This window comes from Erithacus rubecula (genome assembly GCF_903797595.1).
Source record: "Erithacus rubecula genome assembly, chromosome: 16".
NCBI classification, from domain to species: Eukaryota; Metazoa; Chordata; class Aves; order Passeriformes; family Muscicapidae; genus Erithacus; species Erithacus rubecula.
In genome coordinates this window covers 7208116-7227125 of record NC_136668.1, presented here as the reverse complement: position 1 = coordinate 7227125, position 19010 = coordinate 7208116, and the positions used below count along the sequence as shown (strand labels likewise).

At 41.0% G+C, this 19010-nt stretch overlaps 1 protein-coding gene across 19 annotated transcripts in view; it reads right to left on the bottom strand.

Annotated features, from left to right (window-relative positions):
* The window catches only part of LOC306808682 (ankyrin repeat and KH domain-containing protein 1-like), a 98726-nt gene that overhangs the window by 22812 nt on the left and 56904 nt on the right, over positions 1-19010 (bottom strand). For 17 of the 19 annotated variants that reach the window (XM_079319488.1, XM_079319471.1, XM_079319489.1 and 14 more), the window contains exons 15-21: positions 12038-12781; positions 5214-5359; positions 4975-5086; positions 4075-4220; positions 2475-2617; positions 1469-1682; positions 74-249 (exon numbers count right to left, since the gene is read on the bottom strand). In XM_079319488.1, the coding sequence (XP_079175614.1) occupies positions 74-249; positions 1469-1682; positions 2475-2617; positions 4075-4220; positions 4975-5086; positions 5214-5359; positions 12038-12781 (1681 nt within the window). Of the gene's footprint in view, positions 1-73; positions 250-775; positions 985-1468; positions 1683-2474; positions 2618-4074; positions 4221-4974; positions 5087-5213; positions 5360-12037; positions 12782-19010 lie in introns of those variants that run through there. The other 2 variants (XM_079319481.1, XM_079319480.1) reach the window with 2 other exon arrangements.

The window sequence follows — 19010 nt, the reverse complement described above, 5'->3', positions numbered from 1 at the left end:
CACCCACGAGATCAGGTTGCTCAGAGCCCCACCCACTCTGGCCTTAAGCACTTAATGAGCAGAAATGATTTACCGATTAATGAGGAGCTCGCAGAACTTGTAGTGACCCTTATCGGCTGCAATTGTTAAAGCAGTATCTCTCGAGGAAGGCACAGGTGGGGCATTCACATCTGCTCCTTTATCAAGGAGAACCCTTCCAACCTCTGCATAGCCTCCTGAAGCTGCTTCCATCAGAGGTGTGAGACCAGTCTGTGCAAAGAGAATGAGTTACTCTGTGAAATCTGCACAATATACTTCAGATAAGACATAAATGATTCCTACAAAAGGAAATCAGATTTTTATTTAGCTGCTTATATTTAGTTTAGGAGCCTAACTTCAAGCAGTCTCTTCCTTAAAAATGACCCCAAAAACCCAGACAAAAAATCCCCAACAACAAAACAAAACACCCACACGCAAACCAACCAAACAAAACCAACCCAAAACCCAAACACTCTTGGGCTTTGACTTATACAAACCCAAGCAAACTGTTGACTAAGCACCACCAGATACCTGTCTCAACAGCAAATGCAAAGTTTATAACAACATCTCTACAACAGAGGTTAGAACAGATTCAAATGAAGACACAAGTGTTTCTACAAAAATACTCAGAAACTGGCTTTATAGCTTTTCTCTAGCCTCCCTTGGCACTGAGACTGATCTGGGCCCAACTTAGTTGCCAGGTCAGACTGTTAAAAAAACTTACACCAGCTGCTAACATGCCCAACTGACCATTTGAGAGCTGGCTTTTATCCATATCCCCTTTTCTCCAGCCACAGTCATTCCAGAAGCAGGCGGGGTAGACAGACACAGCAATTATTTCAGCAGCCTTAGGAGTTACCAAAAATTCCTTTGTGCTGGGGAAATCAGTCTGGCTGTCTACACAAGCTTTAAGCTTGCTTTATGGCAGGAGACACAAAGCTGTCCCAGAGCACCAAAGGATGGGACCTGTGGAGCATTTCAGAGGCACAGAAGGTCACAGTACTGAAGCCACGGGTTCTACAGCAACGTAAAAGCTTTACAAAGTTTGACTGCACTACTCTGGTTGTAGACAAGAAGTCTGTTCTATATGAGAATCACAAGCAACACTATTCTCTTCCTGCCTAGACTTCACTTGCATGTAAAAATATCTGTAGCTGTTCTGTTACTGAGTATCACGTCAAGTTTAAACCTGAAAAAGTCTAGACAAGAGTCAATCTAAGTTTCATTATAAACTCAGAAGGACCAGTCAGCTTTTCCCTAGTGCAAAAAATACATCATCACTGATGCTGTTTTTATTTTTTAAAAGAAACCACACTTATTTCAGAACATTTAAGTGCTCTGATGTAATAACTCCTCTAAGCCCAGAGAGGCTCAAAGTTAGAGGAAAATTTGAAGAAACTTGATGACTCAGAGGCAGTAAGTCATAAGGAAAGGCATATCCCCCACTTACCTTTGCCCTGTGCTCGACATTGGCCTTCCTGTCCAGGAGCAGACTGACCACCTCTGCCCGGCCCTGGAAGCAGGCCAGGGTGAGGGCTGTGTTGCGGTTGGTCTCGATTTGGGCGTTAATATCAGAGCCCATATCAAGCAGCAGCTTCACGGCAGGGACGTGGCCATTCATAGCAGCCAACATCAGAGGAGAAATCCCCAGCTTGCTGCCAGTCCTAAGGGGAAAAAACAAAACTGCAGTGCCCACGGCTGAAGAAAAGCTCTGGGAAATGTAAGTGTATCCAAGAGCAATAAAATGTTTTGTTGAAAGTCAGAAAGGAACATATAACCCACACAAAATATGGGCACTGACCTAAAATAGTAGTATTTTTAATTGATTAGGAGAAACCACCAGAGGAACTATATGCAATAGACAATTGCAATTTATAAACAAGGAAAACACATTTCAGCTGTTAAGACATTCTGATGGCCAAAGCAGACATAAGCCTTAAGCTGCATCTGACTTTTTCAAAGAAAAACTTGCTTCTAGCACAGCTGCAGCTTGAACTTTCCCTAGTTAAGAGTTCTCTTGATCTGTCTAGTGTTAGAATAGATGCAAGTTTTTCATTAAAATGAATAGAGAGCAAGCTTAAGAGAACTGCTGTGTAAATTTGTTCTCTGCCTGAAAAAGACATCTTCAAATAAACAGAGCTGCCCTGAGCACTTGGCTGCTTCTCTGACATGGTTCTATTGGAAATAGTTTGACTTTTACACCTCAGAATGGTGGAAAAGGGAAAAAACAGGTTTGCAAACTAAAATCCCTTAAAATTTAGGTATAAGATAGATGAAGTTTGTGATAGTAAAGGATTTAAAAGCACTAAGATAACATGAACTTAGAAGCCATCAGTGTAAAAAGATTGTTGCAAGGTGGTCTGAAAACACCTGAGATTCCAACCTGTGCATCAGGATGGAGCCAAAAGGGAGTGCCTGTGCCACACTGCAGCTCAGCTGGCCACATGGTACATTACCTGGAATTAATTTCTGCCCCAGCATTGAGAAGAATCTTGATGATATTAACATAGCCACCAGATGCAGCAAGGCTTAATGGCGTGTAATCAGACACATTCCTGTGTTCTTTATTTGCACCCCGGGCCAACAGCAAATCAACAACCTGAAAAGACAGAAAAAGCATTAACAGACACTCCAGGGAGTGAGAGGATGCCATCACAATCTTTCCAATGTGCAACCAGTTTCCTATGTCAACAGATAAGATTCCATAGAAAATCTCCACCCTCTTCTGCTTGACCTTTCCCTATCTCTGTACAGCCCCCACAGCCCATGAACCCAGCAGATGAGCACTTGTCTGCCAGAAAGATTGTTTCACCTAAATGAAACTGCAAGGCTTTAAAGTGAAGTCTTCCTGGGAATCCTAAGTTTGAAAACATTAAATCTACCCTATTCCCATAATGTCTCACAATGTCTGAGCATCTCTTTCAGAAAAACTCATCTCACCACTTGAATTCAAACGACACTTGAGCCAAGTTTGACTATCTGCATTATACAAACTTAAAAAAAAAAAGTGGTAAAAATCAGAGTGACTGATGTTAATGGAACCAGGATGAGGAAGGACTCCTCTATCAGAAGTTGCTTAAGAGAAATAAAAGGGGAGAAAATTAAAACATTTTCATGATGTACTGTACTTAAGTGGGCCTCAATTTACTATTAACATAAGCTAGGTCATTTCCAAACAAGCCAGATTAAAAGGCTCTCTTGCTAAGCCAGAAATATAAGAGGTAGATTCTGGCATAAAGAAAAGAAAAAAAAAAAAAAAAACAAAACAAAGAGGAAGAACAGAAGACTTCAGTTGTTCAATATATAATGCTACTACAACAGGCCATGCTGATCTTGCCTTTTTTTATGAGAAGCACTTTTGCTGTTAAAGACCTGCAATTCAAAAGTAAAATAGAAACTTTCCAATTTTGGCTAACTATTTTAATCCTTATATTAATCTACTCCAGAGCTCTTGGCTATCTCCATGCCATCTTCTAAGGTACTATATATATATATGACTGAAACAGGAAGGATTTCAGAAATCTTATTTGGATAACAAGACACATATACAAATGTGACAGAACTCAGAAAGATCCTTAAAAGACAGACACAATGTGTCTTGCATTGAATCTGTACTTAGCCCTGTGCATTGTCACTAAAGCCACTACTGCCCACACAAAATCCCAGTTTTCCTCCTTGTGCCTGCACTAGCTGTTTCAGGTTTGAAAACAGTGAAGATGAGTAAGGGAAGTGCTCAGGGAATAAAGTTATTCAATAAATCTCTGCCTCCCTCATAGAAGTACTTACCATGTGAGGATACACTGACTGAACAAAGACCACAAGTTATCACAAGTGACTGTGACCACTAACTAACCAAATTGGGATAGACAAGGGAGAGAAGAAAAAAAGTCTTAAATTTCTTCTTCTTTTCTTGGAAGAGGAAAAACCTTAAATTAGCTACACTGAAACAGCTAAAAAACTTTCCAGAAAAAAAAAAAATAAATCAGATGTAACAACAAGAGAAGAAACCCAATAGTGTACAAAACCCCTTGAAGCCCTGTGAGGGCAGGTGTGTACCTCCTGGCGCCCCCCGGAGCATGCCAAGGAAAGCGGAGTGTCCTTCGTGCGCTCCGACTGCGCCTCTATATCCCCACCTTTGTCCAGAAGGATTTCCACAACACCAACATGTCCAGCAGTTGCAGCCAGAATCAAAGGTGTAAAACCTAGTAACAGGAGATTGCATTAAAAAGCAACCTTAAGTGTCTCATAAGTATTATTAAGGAGCAGAAATGCACAAATGGATTCACAATGACTTCTATTGACCACATCTCTTCCTCAGACTGGGGGTTTCCTGCTGGATGCCACAATCTCAGAGACTTTCTCAACCCTCTTCTGACCCTGTCACATTGAGGCTCTGATTCCAGCCAAATGCTGCTCAGAAGAAATTTAAACAGTGCTTGCAGTGATCAGCTTGGATTAAGTTAAGTTCTGACTAACTCCTCTCCTTGGAGAAGTGACAGCTTTCTGCATAATTACTGCTAAATTAAGCTCCAACCAGTGACCACATCTGCCCTGCATGTGTTGCTGACTGCCAGTGGTCAATGTGAGCTCCAACACATGTGGCATGGTGGTTTAGTTCTCTCAGCTCTACAAGATGTGAGATTTTGCTGAACTCTGTTCCTGAGAACAATGATACCCAATCTGACAATTGCCACCGCTCAGCTCTGACAGCCAAGACTGGCTGGTTACCCCCATCAGCTCCTCCATCCAGCCTGCTGAGCTCATTTGTAGAGGGTGAGTAAGGACAGAAGTGCCTCACATTTCACAAATCTGCTTAAGATCCCACTCAGATGCAGACAGCAGCTCACTGGCAGTGTATGACCAAAGTGACTACGTGAAGTGCAAGAATGCAGTTTGCATTTTGAAATTCACTGTTTCAAGGTACAGTTCAGGGTCAAACTGTGCTATGTCACTTACCCTTCTTGTCTCTGTGTTCAATATTGGCACCACGGGCGATCAGCACAGACACGAGCTCCTCGTGCCCCCCTGCACACGCCAGGGTCAGCGCAGTGTCGTGATTACTTTCAGTCTTCACGCACAGGAAAGAAAAAGAAACAGATGTTCAGAAATTCAAAACAAAGACAACTTTAACATTTCTACAACAGTACTAGACTTTTTTAAAGCAAATCCACTCCAAGCCAACCTCAACTACTCACATGTGCATCGATGTCCACGGATGGATACATGGGGAGCACAGACTGTGGGGGCACATTGCTGGCTGCCTGCGGGCACGGCTCGGGCGTCGGCGACTCCGTAGTGTGTGAGGAGCTGGTGGAGCCACTGGGCACTCTGCTGTTCACAGCTGAAAATGAACACCACGTTATTAATCCACTCTTAGGAATGTCCTATTTTATATGAAAAATATTAAGTTCCATAACAGTGCAATGATCTAATAATAAAACAGTAATGGGGGAAACAAATGAAATGTTCCTAAAAACAAAAAGCAGCTTTGAGGCAGTTAAACAGTGTAAGCATCGTCTCCAAACTGTGATAAGTTAGAAAATAATTTTATTAATTAGTCTGTATGCATTACAAGTATGAATTATGAAGGTGATTAGTTACCCTTTCCTAATTGTAACTTTCACTGTTAAAAGGAGTTCAATCATATGCTCAGTTTAAGCAGGCGAATTACTTATCACTAACACACAAAACTATTCAAAAATATAGTCTTATTCTGCAATCCCAAATTTTTTCACATAAAGGTTAGTGCACACTTAGTCTCCAGAGAGAGTTTTCAGAGCAAGATGACTCACAGAAACTCACACTATTAATCATGTCTCAGAGTTAAACCAACCCAGGAAAGCAGAAGGGAAGCAGACAGAAGGGGGCAGTCAACAAAAATAAGAAAGCTGAAAACTGTCTGTGCTCCCTAAAATTTATTCTGATCGATGCACAGCCTGTAAAAGATGTCATCTTGAAGATCCAGCATTGCTCAGGGACACAAGGAATGTACTTTATCTTATATATTTTTTTAAAATACATAACAAGCAAAAAAATTAATAATTGAGAACCAGATTTTTTTCACCTAGTTTTAAATCAACAAGCAGAGAAATCTCCCTGGACATCCACTGCAGGGCCAGGACTCCAGCCTGCCTCTGTAACCTGATAAGAGTCCAAGTGGAGCCCAGATCTCTGTAATCAGCTGGGATTGCCTCCAGGAAGGTGTAACACACCTACACACTGACTCCCTGTGTGCTTTAGCCTCAGTAATTCCTGCTGATAGAGCAGCTGGATTTGACAAGAATTATCACTGCTGGGTTGCCCAATGTCTCTGTTGTGTAGCCTCATTAGCTGAGCACCTGGTGAGCTTCAGTTACTACAAAACATACAGGATTTAGCAGCATTCCTGGAAGAAGCAGCTAAAGGAAAACACTAACAGCTACAGGTAAGAAACAAGCAGCAGCAGCATTTTGCTTTTGTCCAAGTGTTAAAAGAAGATGAAGGATGAACTCAAACCTGTGTATGACTGAGAGAAAAAATTTTGCAAACCAGTTCAACCTTCCTCATTCCATTGACAGATAACGTACCAGCAATTACTCACAGGAAAATGGTGTAGATGAAAAAGTCTTAGAAAAAGCCCCAACATGATCATTAACAGCACTAATTCAGCCTATAGAGCTGCCAGTGCCTGACAAAGAAACAGACTGATGCAGGGCAGGATGGGTCACTTCCATTGGCTTCTGGAAACATGGCAGGGGGGTTCACTGAAATTTGGGGAGGTTCCATTTTCAGATGTATTTTTTAAGCAAACGCTTCTCCTTGGTGCATAGGCAAAACCAGCAATAACATTTGGTCACCACATTTAAGCAATGAAGTACCAGATCTGAATTCCTGCTAGAATCTTCATGAGCAAACCAGATCTGTATTAAAAGTTTCAAATACAAAAACTCACTATGGATTATCATTTACAGCAGCAAATGAGCATTAATTAACATAACATGATTCTTTTCATGCTTAATGCATTGAAGGGCAAGATAATAACTGGATTTCTACAGATTACTCCTTCCAAAATACAGACACCATATCACCCTGTTAAGGACTTACATGAAATCAAGCTGGTCCTTCCCAATGGAAGATACTGGCTCAATTTTTTCAGCTACACATAAAACCACATGCATGTGCTGTGCATGCAGAGCAGGGTGTGCAGAGGGACTCCACTGGAGCCAGATTAAGGGTCTTAAAGTAATTAAAGTAATACATTCAGTGTTCCTTTCACAAGTTCCACAAATTCTCTGTATTTCACAACCATGACTGAAAATATCTAAGTATTTCTTGCATACTTTAGATTTTCATCATGTCTTTGAAACATATGAATGTGCACTAAACACTTCATGTGCACAGTAATAATATTAAACATGAGAGAGAACACCAAAGGCAGTAGAAATAAAGATAAATGCTGCACTGATACACTAAAATCTGGTTTAAAATAAAATCTAACAAATATTCCTACAACACTCACCAATTATTCAACCCCTGTATAACTGCTGAGTTTACAAAACGGCAGGAATTTAAAAAATGCTGGTTTTTATTTCCTCAGTGTAGTTGGCAAGCTGGAGCCATGGAGCAGCAGTATAATTTGCAGTCTGTGGAGCAGAAAATGCCTGAGAACTTCTGCCTCCAGTTTCATGGGGCTGATTTATCTCAGCTCTAGATACACAGCAAAATACAGATTTTAAACTTGAAAATGACCTTCCAGCAATGGTTCCAACATGGCATTAACACAGAACATCTGTGGTACCACAGCTTAGCAGCACTGACACTGCTTGCCCTTTACTCCAGGGAAATACCAATTTTGTGACAGAAGCTTTAGATATGTCCATAGACTCCAATATTCAAAAGACTTCCTTATAGAAAAAAAAAATTATCCTACATGCAACAAAACCCAGGTTTCTCATGCCCTAGGAAGGGTTTGCAATGTTCCAAAGGGTCTGTGTTTGTATGAGTTGGAAGCTGAATGCTGGCCTTTAAAGACATGGATGACTATTTTCAAAGTTAGGAAAAAATATTAAAGGAGTAAAACAAAAAGTAAGAACTTGGTATTTTATCCAGATACAACTCTGGAGCATTGACAGCACCTGGAGCAAGCAGCTCTGGAGGAGATTTCAGCTGCAGGCTGAAACTGTGGCTTACCCAGCTGCTGTCATGACAGAGCCTTGGCATTCAGGAATGCTGGACTTAGATTTCAGTTCCTCTTTCCTCAAAGGAACTGGGATTTTCAGGACAGAGATAACCATCCTTTTTCAAGCCTGAGCAGCTTTTCAGCCTGTCCAGGCAGCTTCTCTGCTACTGCAGAGGCTTGTGCACATTGGTAACTGCAGCTCTTTCATGGTTCACCATTCCTCAGTCCAGTTTGTCCCAGTAACCAGTTTTACTCCAAACACCAATGCTCAACACAGCGACTCAGATGTCACCTTCCAAATCTTTACCTTAAAATACCATAATTATGTATCAACAACTGCAACCAGAATGTCAGAACCAAACAACAAAGTCTCTCAGAACACAGCTGAAATTTCAGTTTGGAAGCACCAGCTCACAGGACGAGTGGGACAGAAAAGCACACACAGTCTCTTGACTAAAAATACCCATTGAGCAAAACAAAGAAAAACAAAAATATTCCAACTAGACACAAACCCCAGCAACACACAAAAGTTTCTCATCTTTAATAACCTAAACCAGAAAAAAGCCTCAATTCAGATACTACAACTAAAAAATTTACAATGGCAAATGCAGAAGGTGAACTGAAATAAAACTCCAAATATGCAAGACAAGATGCTCCAAGAAACCAGATAGATATTGAGTAATGGAAATGATAGCTGTGTTCCAAATTAATATACTGGTTTCCCCACTCTAAACTGCACCAAGTCTGTCTCTTTTGTAAACCTGGTTAAAATTTTGACTGCAGTAAGTCACACTTTTAATGTACTATTAGGTGCAAGACTTTTACAGTAGAGCATCAAAATAAACTCCATTACAAATAAAACATTCTGGAGTGAAAAGAGCTGCTTCAGTTTTAGGTTTTAACTGACTTTCCAAAAGGTATTTGGTTACTTCTGTGTAGTTCTATGAAAGAGGGGATGTGTGCCATGACTCACATTGCACCTTGACATCCACCACCTAAACACCTCACAGCTGACACATCCTGCCAGCAAAATTGTAAGATAAATACACAATTTATGTATGTTGTCACTGTTAAGTTTGTCAGCAAAATACAAATTTGTAGCTTTATAGAAATTGAAGTTCTCCCTTAGAACTGGTCTCAGATAAGGCTTGGAAAAATTTGCCTTCTCCATCACAGAATCCCAGAATGGTTTGGGCTGGAAGAAACCTTAAAGCTCATCTCATTCCACCCCTGCCATGGGCAGGGACACCTTCCAACATGCCAGGTTCCTCCAAGCCCTGTCCAACCTGGCCTTGGACACTTCCAGAGATCCAGGAGCAGCCAAAGCTTCTCTGGGCAACCTCAGGGCATCATCACCCTCACAGGGAGGAATTTCTTCCCAATATCCCATCTAACCCTGCCCATGGCAGCGGGAAGCCATTCCCTCTTGTCCTGTCCCTCCAGACCCTTGTCCCAAGTCCTTCTCCTGGAGCCCCTTCAGACACTGGAGGCACTCTGAGGTCTCCCCTGAGCCTTCTCTTCTCCAGATGAACATCCCCAGCTGCCTCAGCCTGGCTCCAGAGCAGACAGGCTCCAGTCCCTGGAGCATCTCCATGGTCTCCTCTGGATATCACCACTGCTAAAAGCAACACTAAAATGTTTTTCAGGGCAGAGGGAAAAATAATTTCTGTTCTTCTGAAGCAGTCTCCACCCAAACTGAAATACTCAGAATAAAAATGCTCATACCTCTTCTAAACCCAGAGTCACCCACTAACATGACTGCAGCTCCAGCAGTGGGATCAAGGGTAGCCTTCAAAAACATGAGTGTGGGACACAAGCTCCCTAAAACTCAGGCTTCCCATGCACCAGGCACAGGCTCTGAAGCATTTTACCTGGCATCTGTAAGTGGGCATATAAAAACAGATCTTGTAATAGTTTTTATTGCTCAAAATTCTCTATAAAATTAAGGACTAATGGGTAAGCTTGTGGGAAAAGTGCATTTTAGATATGGATCAAAGAGTTTGTAGTATGAATAGATAAATGCATAGTTTGTTTTTACATGTCTTTAAATCTGAGATATAGTAGGAATATAATTTACATGGAGGCCACTTTTACACAGTCTGGATTTACAAAGTGAGAAAGATATCTATCTTCTGATGAATTTTTTTGGAGGGGAGGGAAGCGAAAGAAACTTATGAATTTCAGAAGAAAATATATTTCAATAAAGCAACATCAGCACATTTTTGCAGAAGCCTCTGGAACTCAGTATCTAAAGACTCCTCAAGTTGCATTTATGTAAATGCAATTTCTAATGCAGAAGAAGGTGCTATTTTTAGTGATTTTTGAAATAAGTAAATCTCATGTCTTAGCAAAAAATGTCTAATTACTTAGCAAAACCGTAGTTGTTTTCAGAAAGCAAACCAATGTCTATTCAACAATGTCTATTGCAATCTTTTTTCCCACAGCACAGTTCTCACACTCAGCTGGACTGCAGCACTTTTCACAGTGGGGACAGAGTCTGTGGCTGTAGAATAGGCTGCTGACCACGAGAGGGTACAGACTCCATGGCCTTGTGCCAGACATGTTCAACTCTCAGCAACAGCAACTACTCCAAAAATCCCTTGTTGACTATGTTTTGTGTTCAAATTTTCCTCATTATACACTCCAGCAATAAAATTTTGAGTAATAAAAATTGAGAAAGTTTTAATGTTGGCTGAGTATTCTGAAGAGCACCACAGAGCAGGGAGAGAGGCTTGCCATGCCAGAACAGAAGGAACTAAAACTGATGCTCTATAAAACAACTGGAATTACAGCAAGGAGAAGATGGGAGCTGGTACAACCATCCCACTACTCCACCAACTCTGGGCTCCATGGGAGGTTGCAAAGTCACAAGTGGTCTTGACTTGCATGAGCTTGATGCAATTACCATTCCAAAGGCTCCCAGGAATGGCTGGCCAAAGATCTCACTGCACACTTCTACAAGCCTTGACATCAGAGGACACGGCAGTGACTACGAAACGGGAGGGGCGGGGGGAGACAGACAGGAAAATAATGGGCAGGGGTACAGCCACAAGGTACAAAGAAAAGTTGAAAAACACTGAATAAAAAAACCAAAACTACAGACCAAACAACACTGGCTATATCCTACATACCTCCAGCAGCAAACCTCAATCCTAGTCAAGTCCACGAAATGAAGACACCCAAAGTGATCCCTGTTTCTGCACAAGGGGACTCACACAACCCGATGTGTGGGCATTCCCATTCCTCTTCACACCAACACGTGGAAGGATGTTGGGGTTTCTGCTTTTCATCCAGCTAACAGGACATGTTTTTGCCATGTGGAACATCTAACCAGCAGATATTCCTGTACAACACCTGGGGTTTAGCAGGGATTCTGCAAACACAAGCCATCACAGAATGGAGCGGTTGTGCACGGAGAGCAAGGAGAGGGACGTGTTTGTCCATAAAAGTGACAACAATTTGGCTCTTTCTAGAGATGGCTACCACATTGAAGAAAGTCACTGATAAGCCTGCACAGAAAATTCTACAGAAGATATAAATCTGTCATGTTTTTGGGTTTCCTAATGGGCACTACTAATTACTCATGATGAGGCTTTTTAAAGAAGCACAGAAAAAGATGAGGCCAAAGGGGCTAAAATAGGTGTCCAGTACAGGAAGTTTTGCACTTTGGAAACAAAAGATTTTTAAAAGTATCATGTTAGAATTGGAAGTCACTGTTAGAATTAATAGCACTAATCAGGAACTTTATTCTCAAGCAAGTATTCCCAAACTGGAAAACCCCAAGACGTATTTGGAGGGAAGGAGAGAGAGGGAAACTGAGCACACAAATTAATGCAAAAATAGGTATATTTCTTAACCCACCTGCTATTAGGTCATCAAGAGTGTCGGTAAGCGTCTGTGCTGGAGTGGCAACCATTAATCCGTCTGGTTCTTGAACTAAGAGCCCCTGCCCAGCAATTTGCTGCTGCTGTCCTACATTCTGCTGATTCCCTAATGCTTTCTGAAGTTCAAGAGACTCTGTCCCATTATAACCTAAGTTACCAGAAAAATTACATTGCGGTGCTGGCAAAGGCTGGATAGGGACAAACTCTATTTGTTCAGCAGGTGGTGGAGACTGGTGTTGCTCATCATCTTTAGACAAGATTGTGTCAACCTGAGGTAACCCTGAAAAGTTATCCTCTGGCAGACCCTTATCAGCTTCCACTTCTGGGAAGACCCCTGTAAGTGAGCACTGCTGCTGCAGGGCAGGTGGTGTGTCTGTCTGACCTTTGGTCTCCAAATATTCTTTGGTAAACTGCTGTTGGGTTTTCATCTGCAACTGCCTTTCCACCTTCTGCAGCTCCTTCAATATTTTCTTCTTCTTCTGTACTTGTTCTTCTCTGTTCTTTTTAAGTTCTTCAATCTTATCTTTATTTAAAGGTTCACCTTGAATTAATTCCAATGATTTAAGTTGTGCTTTTTCAATAGCACTAATTCTCTGTCCAAGTTCATTCAGCTTGCCTTCAGTCTCTTCTACTATGCATTCCAAAGGCTGGTATGGGTGAAAAGGTGGCAGTAGGTCCTTATCTGCTACCTGCAGGGAACTTGACTTCTGCTTGGATGCACCTAAGCACATGAAAAATGTTTGAAAAAATGCCATGCTGAAGATACCCCAAACCTCCCCTCTCACCCACCAAAAATAATGATAATAAAAAAAAATAAAAAAAATCTTTACAACTAACACTGCACATCTGTCAAAGCATAGAAAGGCAAACCCTACACTTCTTGTTAAGACAAGAAAGGACAAAGCAGATAGATGGAATTTTCAATATTTGATCCTCATATCCCTTTGAGCACAGCTATGTTAATGTTACAAGGAACTTTGACAATTTCTGACATAGGTGACAATGCACTTAGGAAGGGGAATCAGCAAGAACAGCAAGGCAATTTACATGATTTACTGAGTTCCCAAAGTTCTTCTCTATGTGCTGCAGAGCTTAAAGTAAGAGTATTTTCCAGAGGCTGACTTCCAACAGAAAGTTTAGGAGCAGAAAGACTCTATGGTTGAGAGCAGACTAACCTGACAGTAAGATGATACTTTGAATTAGGATTTCTCCAAACATTCACATTATAAGCAGAATCCTGCCACTGCAAACTTAGTGCTTTCAAATGGAGTGTGAAGTTTTAGCACCTTTTAAAAAATTCTGGGACCAAACTAACAACTTGCTCACTTCCTCTTCCAGTAACAAATGAACAATTCTGTTCATTAAAAAGACTTTACAAATAACCTTCACCAAAGGCCCACCAAACCTGGGCAGCCCTGTCCCAATTGCTGACTGTCTTCAAGCAACCCATGACTGCTTTCCCAAGAGCCACATCTGGGAAACTCTAGTCACATCTTACTGAAAGGAATCTATTAAGTGCTGAAATTTTAATTATTACTTCAATGTCAGAACTTTAATTAAAATTGTGAAAGGTTTTAGCCTGATTAAATAATTTTTTACACTAATACTCCTTTGCTTTACCCAAACACTGATATATAAAGCCTTCCAAAAAAAAAAAAAAAAAAAAAAAAAATAGAAAAAGAAGGAAAACTTGAAGTTTTACAAAGCAAACTCACATAATTAATCTTTAAAAGGGGAACTAAAATGATGTACAGTTTGAGCCATGGTTTAATAAAGTTACCTAAACATTACACAATTAAGTGGAAGTCTGGATGCAAGAACTGAGTTGTGGATCAGCCACCAGCCCTGGAAGGATTAAGTTTCCTGAAACACAGATTTATTTCTCCCTGGGCCATCCTTCACCAATACATTAATTCACAAAAAACTTCACTTTGCATTGCTGTCAAAACAAGAGTCACATACACCTCACTTTGAAACAAATCCTTTTTGGAGGAACTAATTGCAAACCACACAAACATGAGATTTTTCCCTTATAAAGAGAAAGAATAAATATGAAAATAGAATTGAACCAACTCTGTACTGCATACCTTCAGCACACTTCTGGGAAAGCAAACCAGATCTAATTATATGAGGAAGAACATGAATTCTGCTAATCCCAGGGAACAGCCCAGAATCCCATAGCCACCCTTTGACAAGCCCAGGAGACAGCCCAGCATCCCAAAGCCCCTGGAGCCTCCCTTCAGGATGCTCCTCCTGCAGCTCCATCCTCTGTGCAGGTCAGCAGCTCCAGCTGAGCACCTCTCCCCACCACTGCTGTTACTTTGCCTCTGAACCATAAGTGAGTCCCCAGCCAATTCTAAACAGACAGTGAGGAATTTGGGGAAGTTCAGCCATTCCTGGCTCTCTGCTGCCTGTGGCTCTTCAGCCTGAGCTTGCTCTAACCCATGGCCTCTTTGGCTTTGTCATGCACTCTGGGGTTATCCTTTAATTTTAACAAGTATAATTTACAGGTTTTTGAGACCACTCTTGAGAAATAGATTTGCACTCACCAAAAAAATCTCTGAAAGGTTTGTCTATATCATTGTTTTGAAACTAAGCTGTGCTCTGTAGTTACAGAAACCAAACTGCAAATGAACCCTGCCTTCAGCTGAGATGAGAACCCTCTGCCCTGCTCTGCTTAATGTCACCCCCAAGGTTCCTGTGACTTTCATTCCCATCCTCACACAAGGCATTCCCAAAACCAGCAGCTCTGGACACCTATCACTCTAGGAAGGAAAACTGCAGTACAAGGAACCTCCCAAGAATAAAGTATCAATGTTGTCCTTATCAATTAAGTCTGAGCTGGGGAGAAAACAAGCCTGCCATGGGAAAGCTTTTCCAGGAGCACATGATGAAGGAAAAAGCAGGAGCACAACCCCACCTGGAGAGCTGGGCTGAGGAGCCACAGCTGTGCTCAGAGAGCAGCCCCAACCAGGAATCATCACAGAAAGGTGGCACAGTTTCTGAAGACAGGTGCTAGGAGACCAGCTGGGCTCTCAAGTTCCAGAAAAGGTACAGAAATTTACATTAATCAGATGCTAATTAGATAGCAGGGCCACTTTCCAGGTTCAAAATCACCCTTTCTATGCCAGGAAACACTTGCAACCTGCAACTGGAGATACTGGGAGAGGACAAGCGGTAGGAAGAAAGATCTGCTAAACCTGACATGTTCACCAAAACAATCAGGTCAAACCAGAGGTGGAGAAGCTAATATGCAAATATTGGATATAAAAAGTAGCATTTCCTGGTTTATCCAAATCTCCTCTATATTACAATATCCTGAAAAATACCATTCCCATTTTAGTACATAATTATGAACACACGCTTTACACTTTCACTTTTGAAATACATAAATACAATAAGATTTAAGAATCAAATCACAGGCCAGATCTTAATCATGTCAACCTTTTTTAAAATTTTATTTTGTACATTTATTTTCTGGGGGCAGCATCAGTCATCTACACAATCAACCTACTACCAAATTCCACCTAGAAACATTAAGCTGTCAATCTGGCCTCTAAAGCAACTATTTTCATGACTTTCAGAAGACTTGTTTAATGTGAAAGTAAGTTATTTAGACTTAGAAGTCTATAAGAATTTATTTAGAAGATGACTGAAATCCAGGTGTTGCTACACAGATGCCACCTGCCACCCAGTATCATGATTACAGGGAAAAAAAAGATCAGGAAACCCAGTGGTTCTGGGCATGCTAGGAAAAGACACAGAGTAAAGAAGGGACTGATTCCCCAATTATTTTGTGAACACTATCACCAACTGCTCTTTTATTTGCATTTCCACATTCCTACAAGTTCTGGTCCCTACCTTGTCCAACTCAGCCTTCACCACAACTCCTGCAGAGCATGCACAGATCTTCAGCCAGGTTTCTGAGCAGCATTTATGATTCAGGCTAAGACCTACTCTGCCCAAACACAGCTTCCCATCCACTTCTCTGCAGGAAGTGACAGCTGTTTGCTATGGAAATTTCCTGTACTTCTCCTATACATTTAAGATCATCTCCCACAGATCTGTTGTAACAGCCCTCTCACCCCCATGAGCCTCTTCCAGGCATTACTCCTGGTCTCTTGAGCAGGCAGTAACATGCAGAGAGGACACTATGACCAGGTTTTAATGCTTCTGACTGCAAATAACATTTAAAGTCCCTAAACACTGTGAGCAAAAACTTGGAAGATATCTTTCAGTTGTAGTCCTCAGGTGGCTTTCTCAAGCAATTGAGTTCTTCTAATTTAATTTTTCTTCTTTGGTATTTATACACTTGCTGCCAACAAACAAGTCTGATACCGTATTTCCTCATGAGTGGTTATGATTCTCAAGGAAGTTGCTCTTCTAGCTCTGATTTATAATCCATAGGATGTCACTTCTCCCAGGAAAGAACTAATTTATATGCCTTTCAGTTGTACTATACTTTATATCTCCTTAATTTCTACTGTCATTGTCAAATGAAAAAAAAAAAAAGTGGATTGAAATCCAAATAGTAAAGTCCAAAACATTTTTTCCAGCAAAAAAAAAAAAAAATCACAGTAACAAAAAAGTCAGCTGTGTGATACACATTTGTATATTCAAATACATCTTCTATGCTGGAGACCCTGTTACATAAATCTGTGTGAATCACCATGTCATTTGTGTGCTCTATAACAGAATTCCTTGTCCATTGTTCTTGCACTTGAGATTTCTTTTTGTAAATCTGATTTCACTCAGAAGCTGAGAGTTCAATTTGCAGCCTGCAATTAAAACTCACCAGCCTTACCAACATAAACAAAATGAACTTAATACTGAATTTTCATAAAAATTCTGTGTTGAACTATTATTTGTATTAGTAAGAAACTCATCTCTAAGGATCTGGAGAAACAATCATTTGCTCCATACACACACAAATGCAAAGTACAATATTACATAATCTCGCTAATTTGGAAAAAAAAATAAGCCTACATTTCCCAAACAAATTCATCTGATGCATGATTTTTCATATATACTGAATTCTTCTTTATAAAGAAGAGGTTAATTGGTAGAAGGCTGAATGATGAGTTTGAGTATGTTCACAGTATCCCTCCTGGAACCATGGAGTCATTTTGCCAGTCTTTATCACTCCTGCAGCTGTTTCTATGGAAAATTGCAGGGAATAGGTTCAATGCTATCAAACAGGCAATGGCTACACAGCTGAAACCAAGCCAAGCTGAACTCCATTTTCAGCCATTCAAAAATTTGAGTTTCTTTCCAATCTTAAGTCTTCTTCCCAAGTTTCCTCTGGTGGGTTCATGGTATGTAATTGGAAAACTGCTAAAATGTAATTGAATTAGTTGGTGGCAAGCAGGTGACTGAAGCTTCAAAGGAGCAGAATTTCACAAACCACCATGAAAAGATTGTTATACATTTGTGCTCCTGGGGACCTACACGTGTCTGGGTGTCAAATCACCTGTCTGCACTGCTGAGGATTTGCAGAAAAAAAAAGACTTTAAGCCTACAAAGAAAGTGTTAGTAGAGTTCAGAAGTCAGGAGACATGGATGGTGAAATCTCCCTTGGGAACCCATCCCAGATATCTGGGCTAGTTGCTGACTCAGACAGGAAGTTTCCAGGAGGAAATGGCAAGAGTTGATCAGAAGATATTGAAGCACTTTAAACCATGAACAGGCAGCGGGGACTGTGCAGTAGAAAAATCTGGTAAAAATCAGAATGCAAAAACTGGAAAAGCAGGAATATCAATTTGCCTTATTAATGTTTTTACCTTCATGAAAGTCATTTAACTTCCTAGTTTTACTGTTAACTTGGCCCCTATTTTTATTAAACCACACAATGCATAAGATCTCTGCTGGGATATAACACTGAGTATCAGGCATAGAAGTCAGATATCAGAGTAAAAATAGTTATTGAATTTGTATCTATTGAAGTTACATTGTTTTTCTTCCCCTTCTCCATGCCATCAGATTGTTAGATTTAGCATGGGGATCCAGGAAATAGCATATGTTGAATATCTGAGAAAGCTTAGAGATTCCAAAAGTACCACAACTTCAGGGGAGCTCTGGTCTCCTTCACAGGGACCAAAGGCAAATGTGGGCAGCTTTCACCTGAATAAGTCTATTTGGTCTTGTGTAATTCTAAAAAAAACCCTGCACCCCAAATGAGAATTACTGCAAGTTCCTGCCCACTTAAAAATGACACTAGAAAAGTGTAATGACAGCACGTTGACAGGTTTTAAGTACTCACTTTAGGCCAATGAGTTCATTTGTAAGCATAATTTCAGAGTAAGTATGAAGTAAAACAAATCTGCAGAAAAATTTACTGAAAACCTGATACATCATTCTCCAAAACCAGATTACTTTGAACTTTGACACGTTTAGAAACACCTGATGTTAGTAAAAACATTTTGACTAAGAAAACAGCCCTGCTGTTTTCCACAGGCTCCCTGAGCATCCCTTGCTGTCCCAGCATGTTTGATGAGAATCTAGACCGTGCTCTGTGCACATTGCTCAAGGCTCTGCAGGAACCATCCACTTGCATTTACAAAGTAGAGGGGATTATCAACAGCCAGTTTCCTAAGAAAACCAGCAGCATTGCATTGGGCTGGGCTCCAAGCCCCTCTCCCAGGGTAGCAGGTGCAGGGCCATGTGGAGCTGCATTGGACAGACCCTTGGGCCTGTGCAAACAGCATACTGGGGTTTTGTACCCAAAAACCTCTTTGTGCTGAGCTGCTGCACCACAGCTGCTGCTGAGCAAAGCTGTCCTGTTCAGCAAGGGCAGAATCCACCAAGGAAGGGATCTCCTGCCTCTCCCCATGGAAGGAAAAAGAGCTGGGATTTCTTTTACATGGATACAACATGCACATGTGAAATGGAATGCATTGAGAACAATCCTTCCTAAGCAAGTAGGAGCTGAGGTCGGCTCAATCCCATAACTA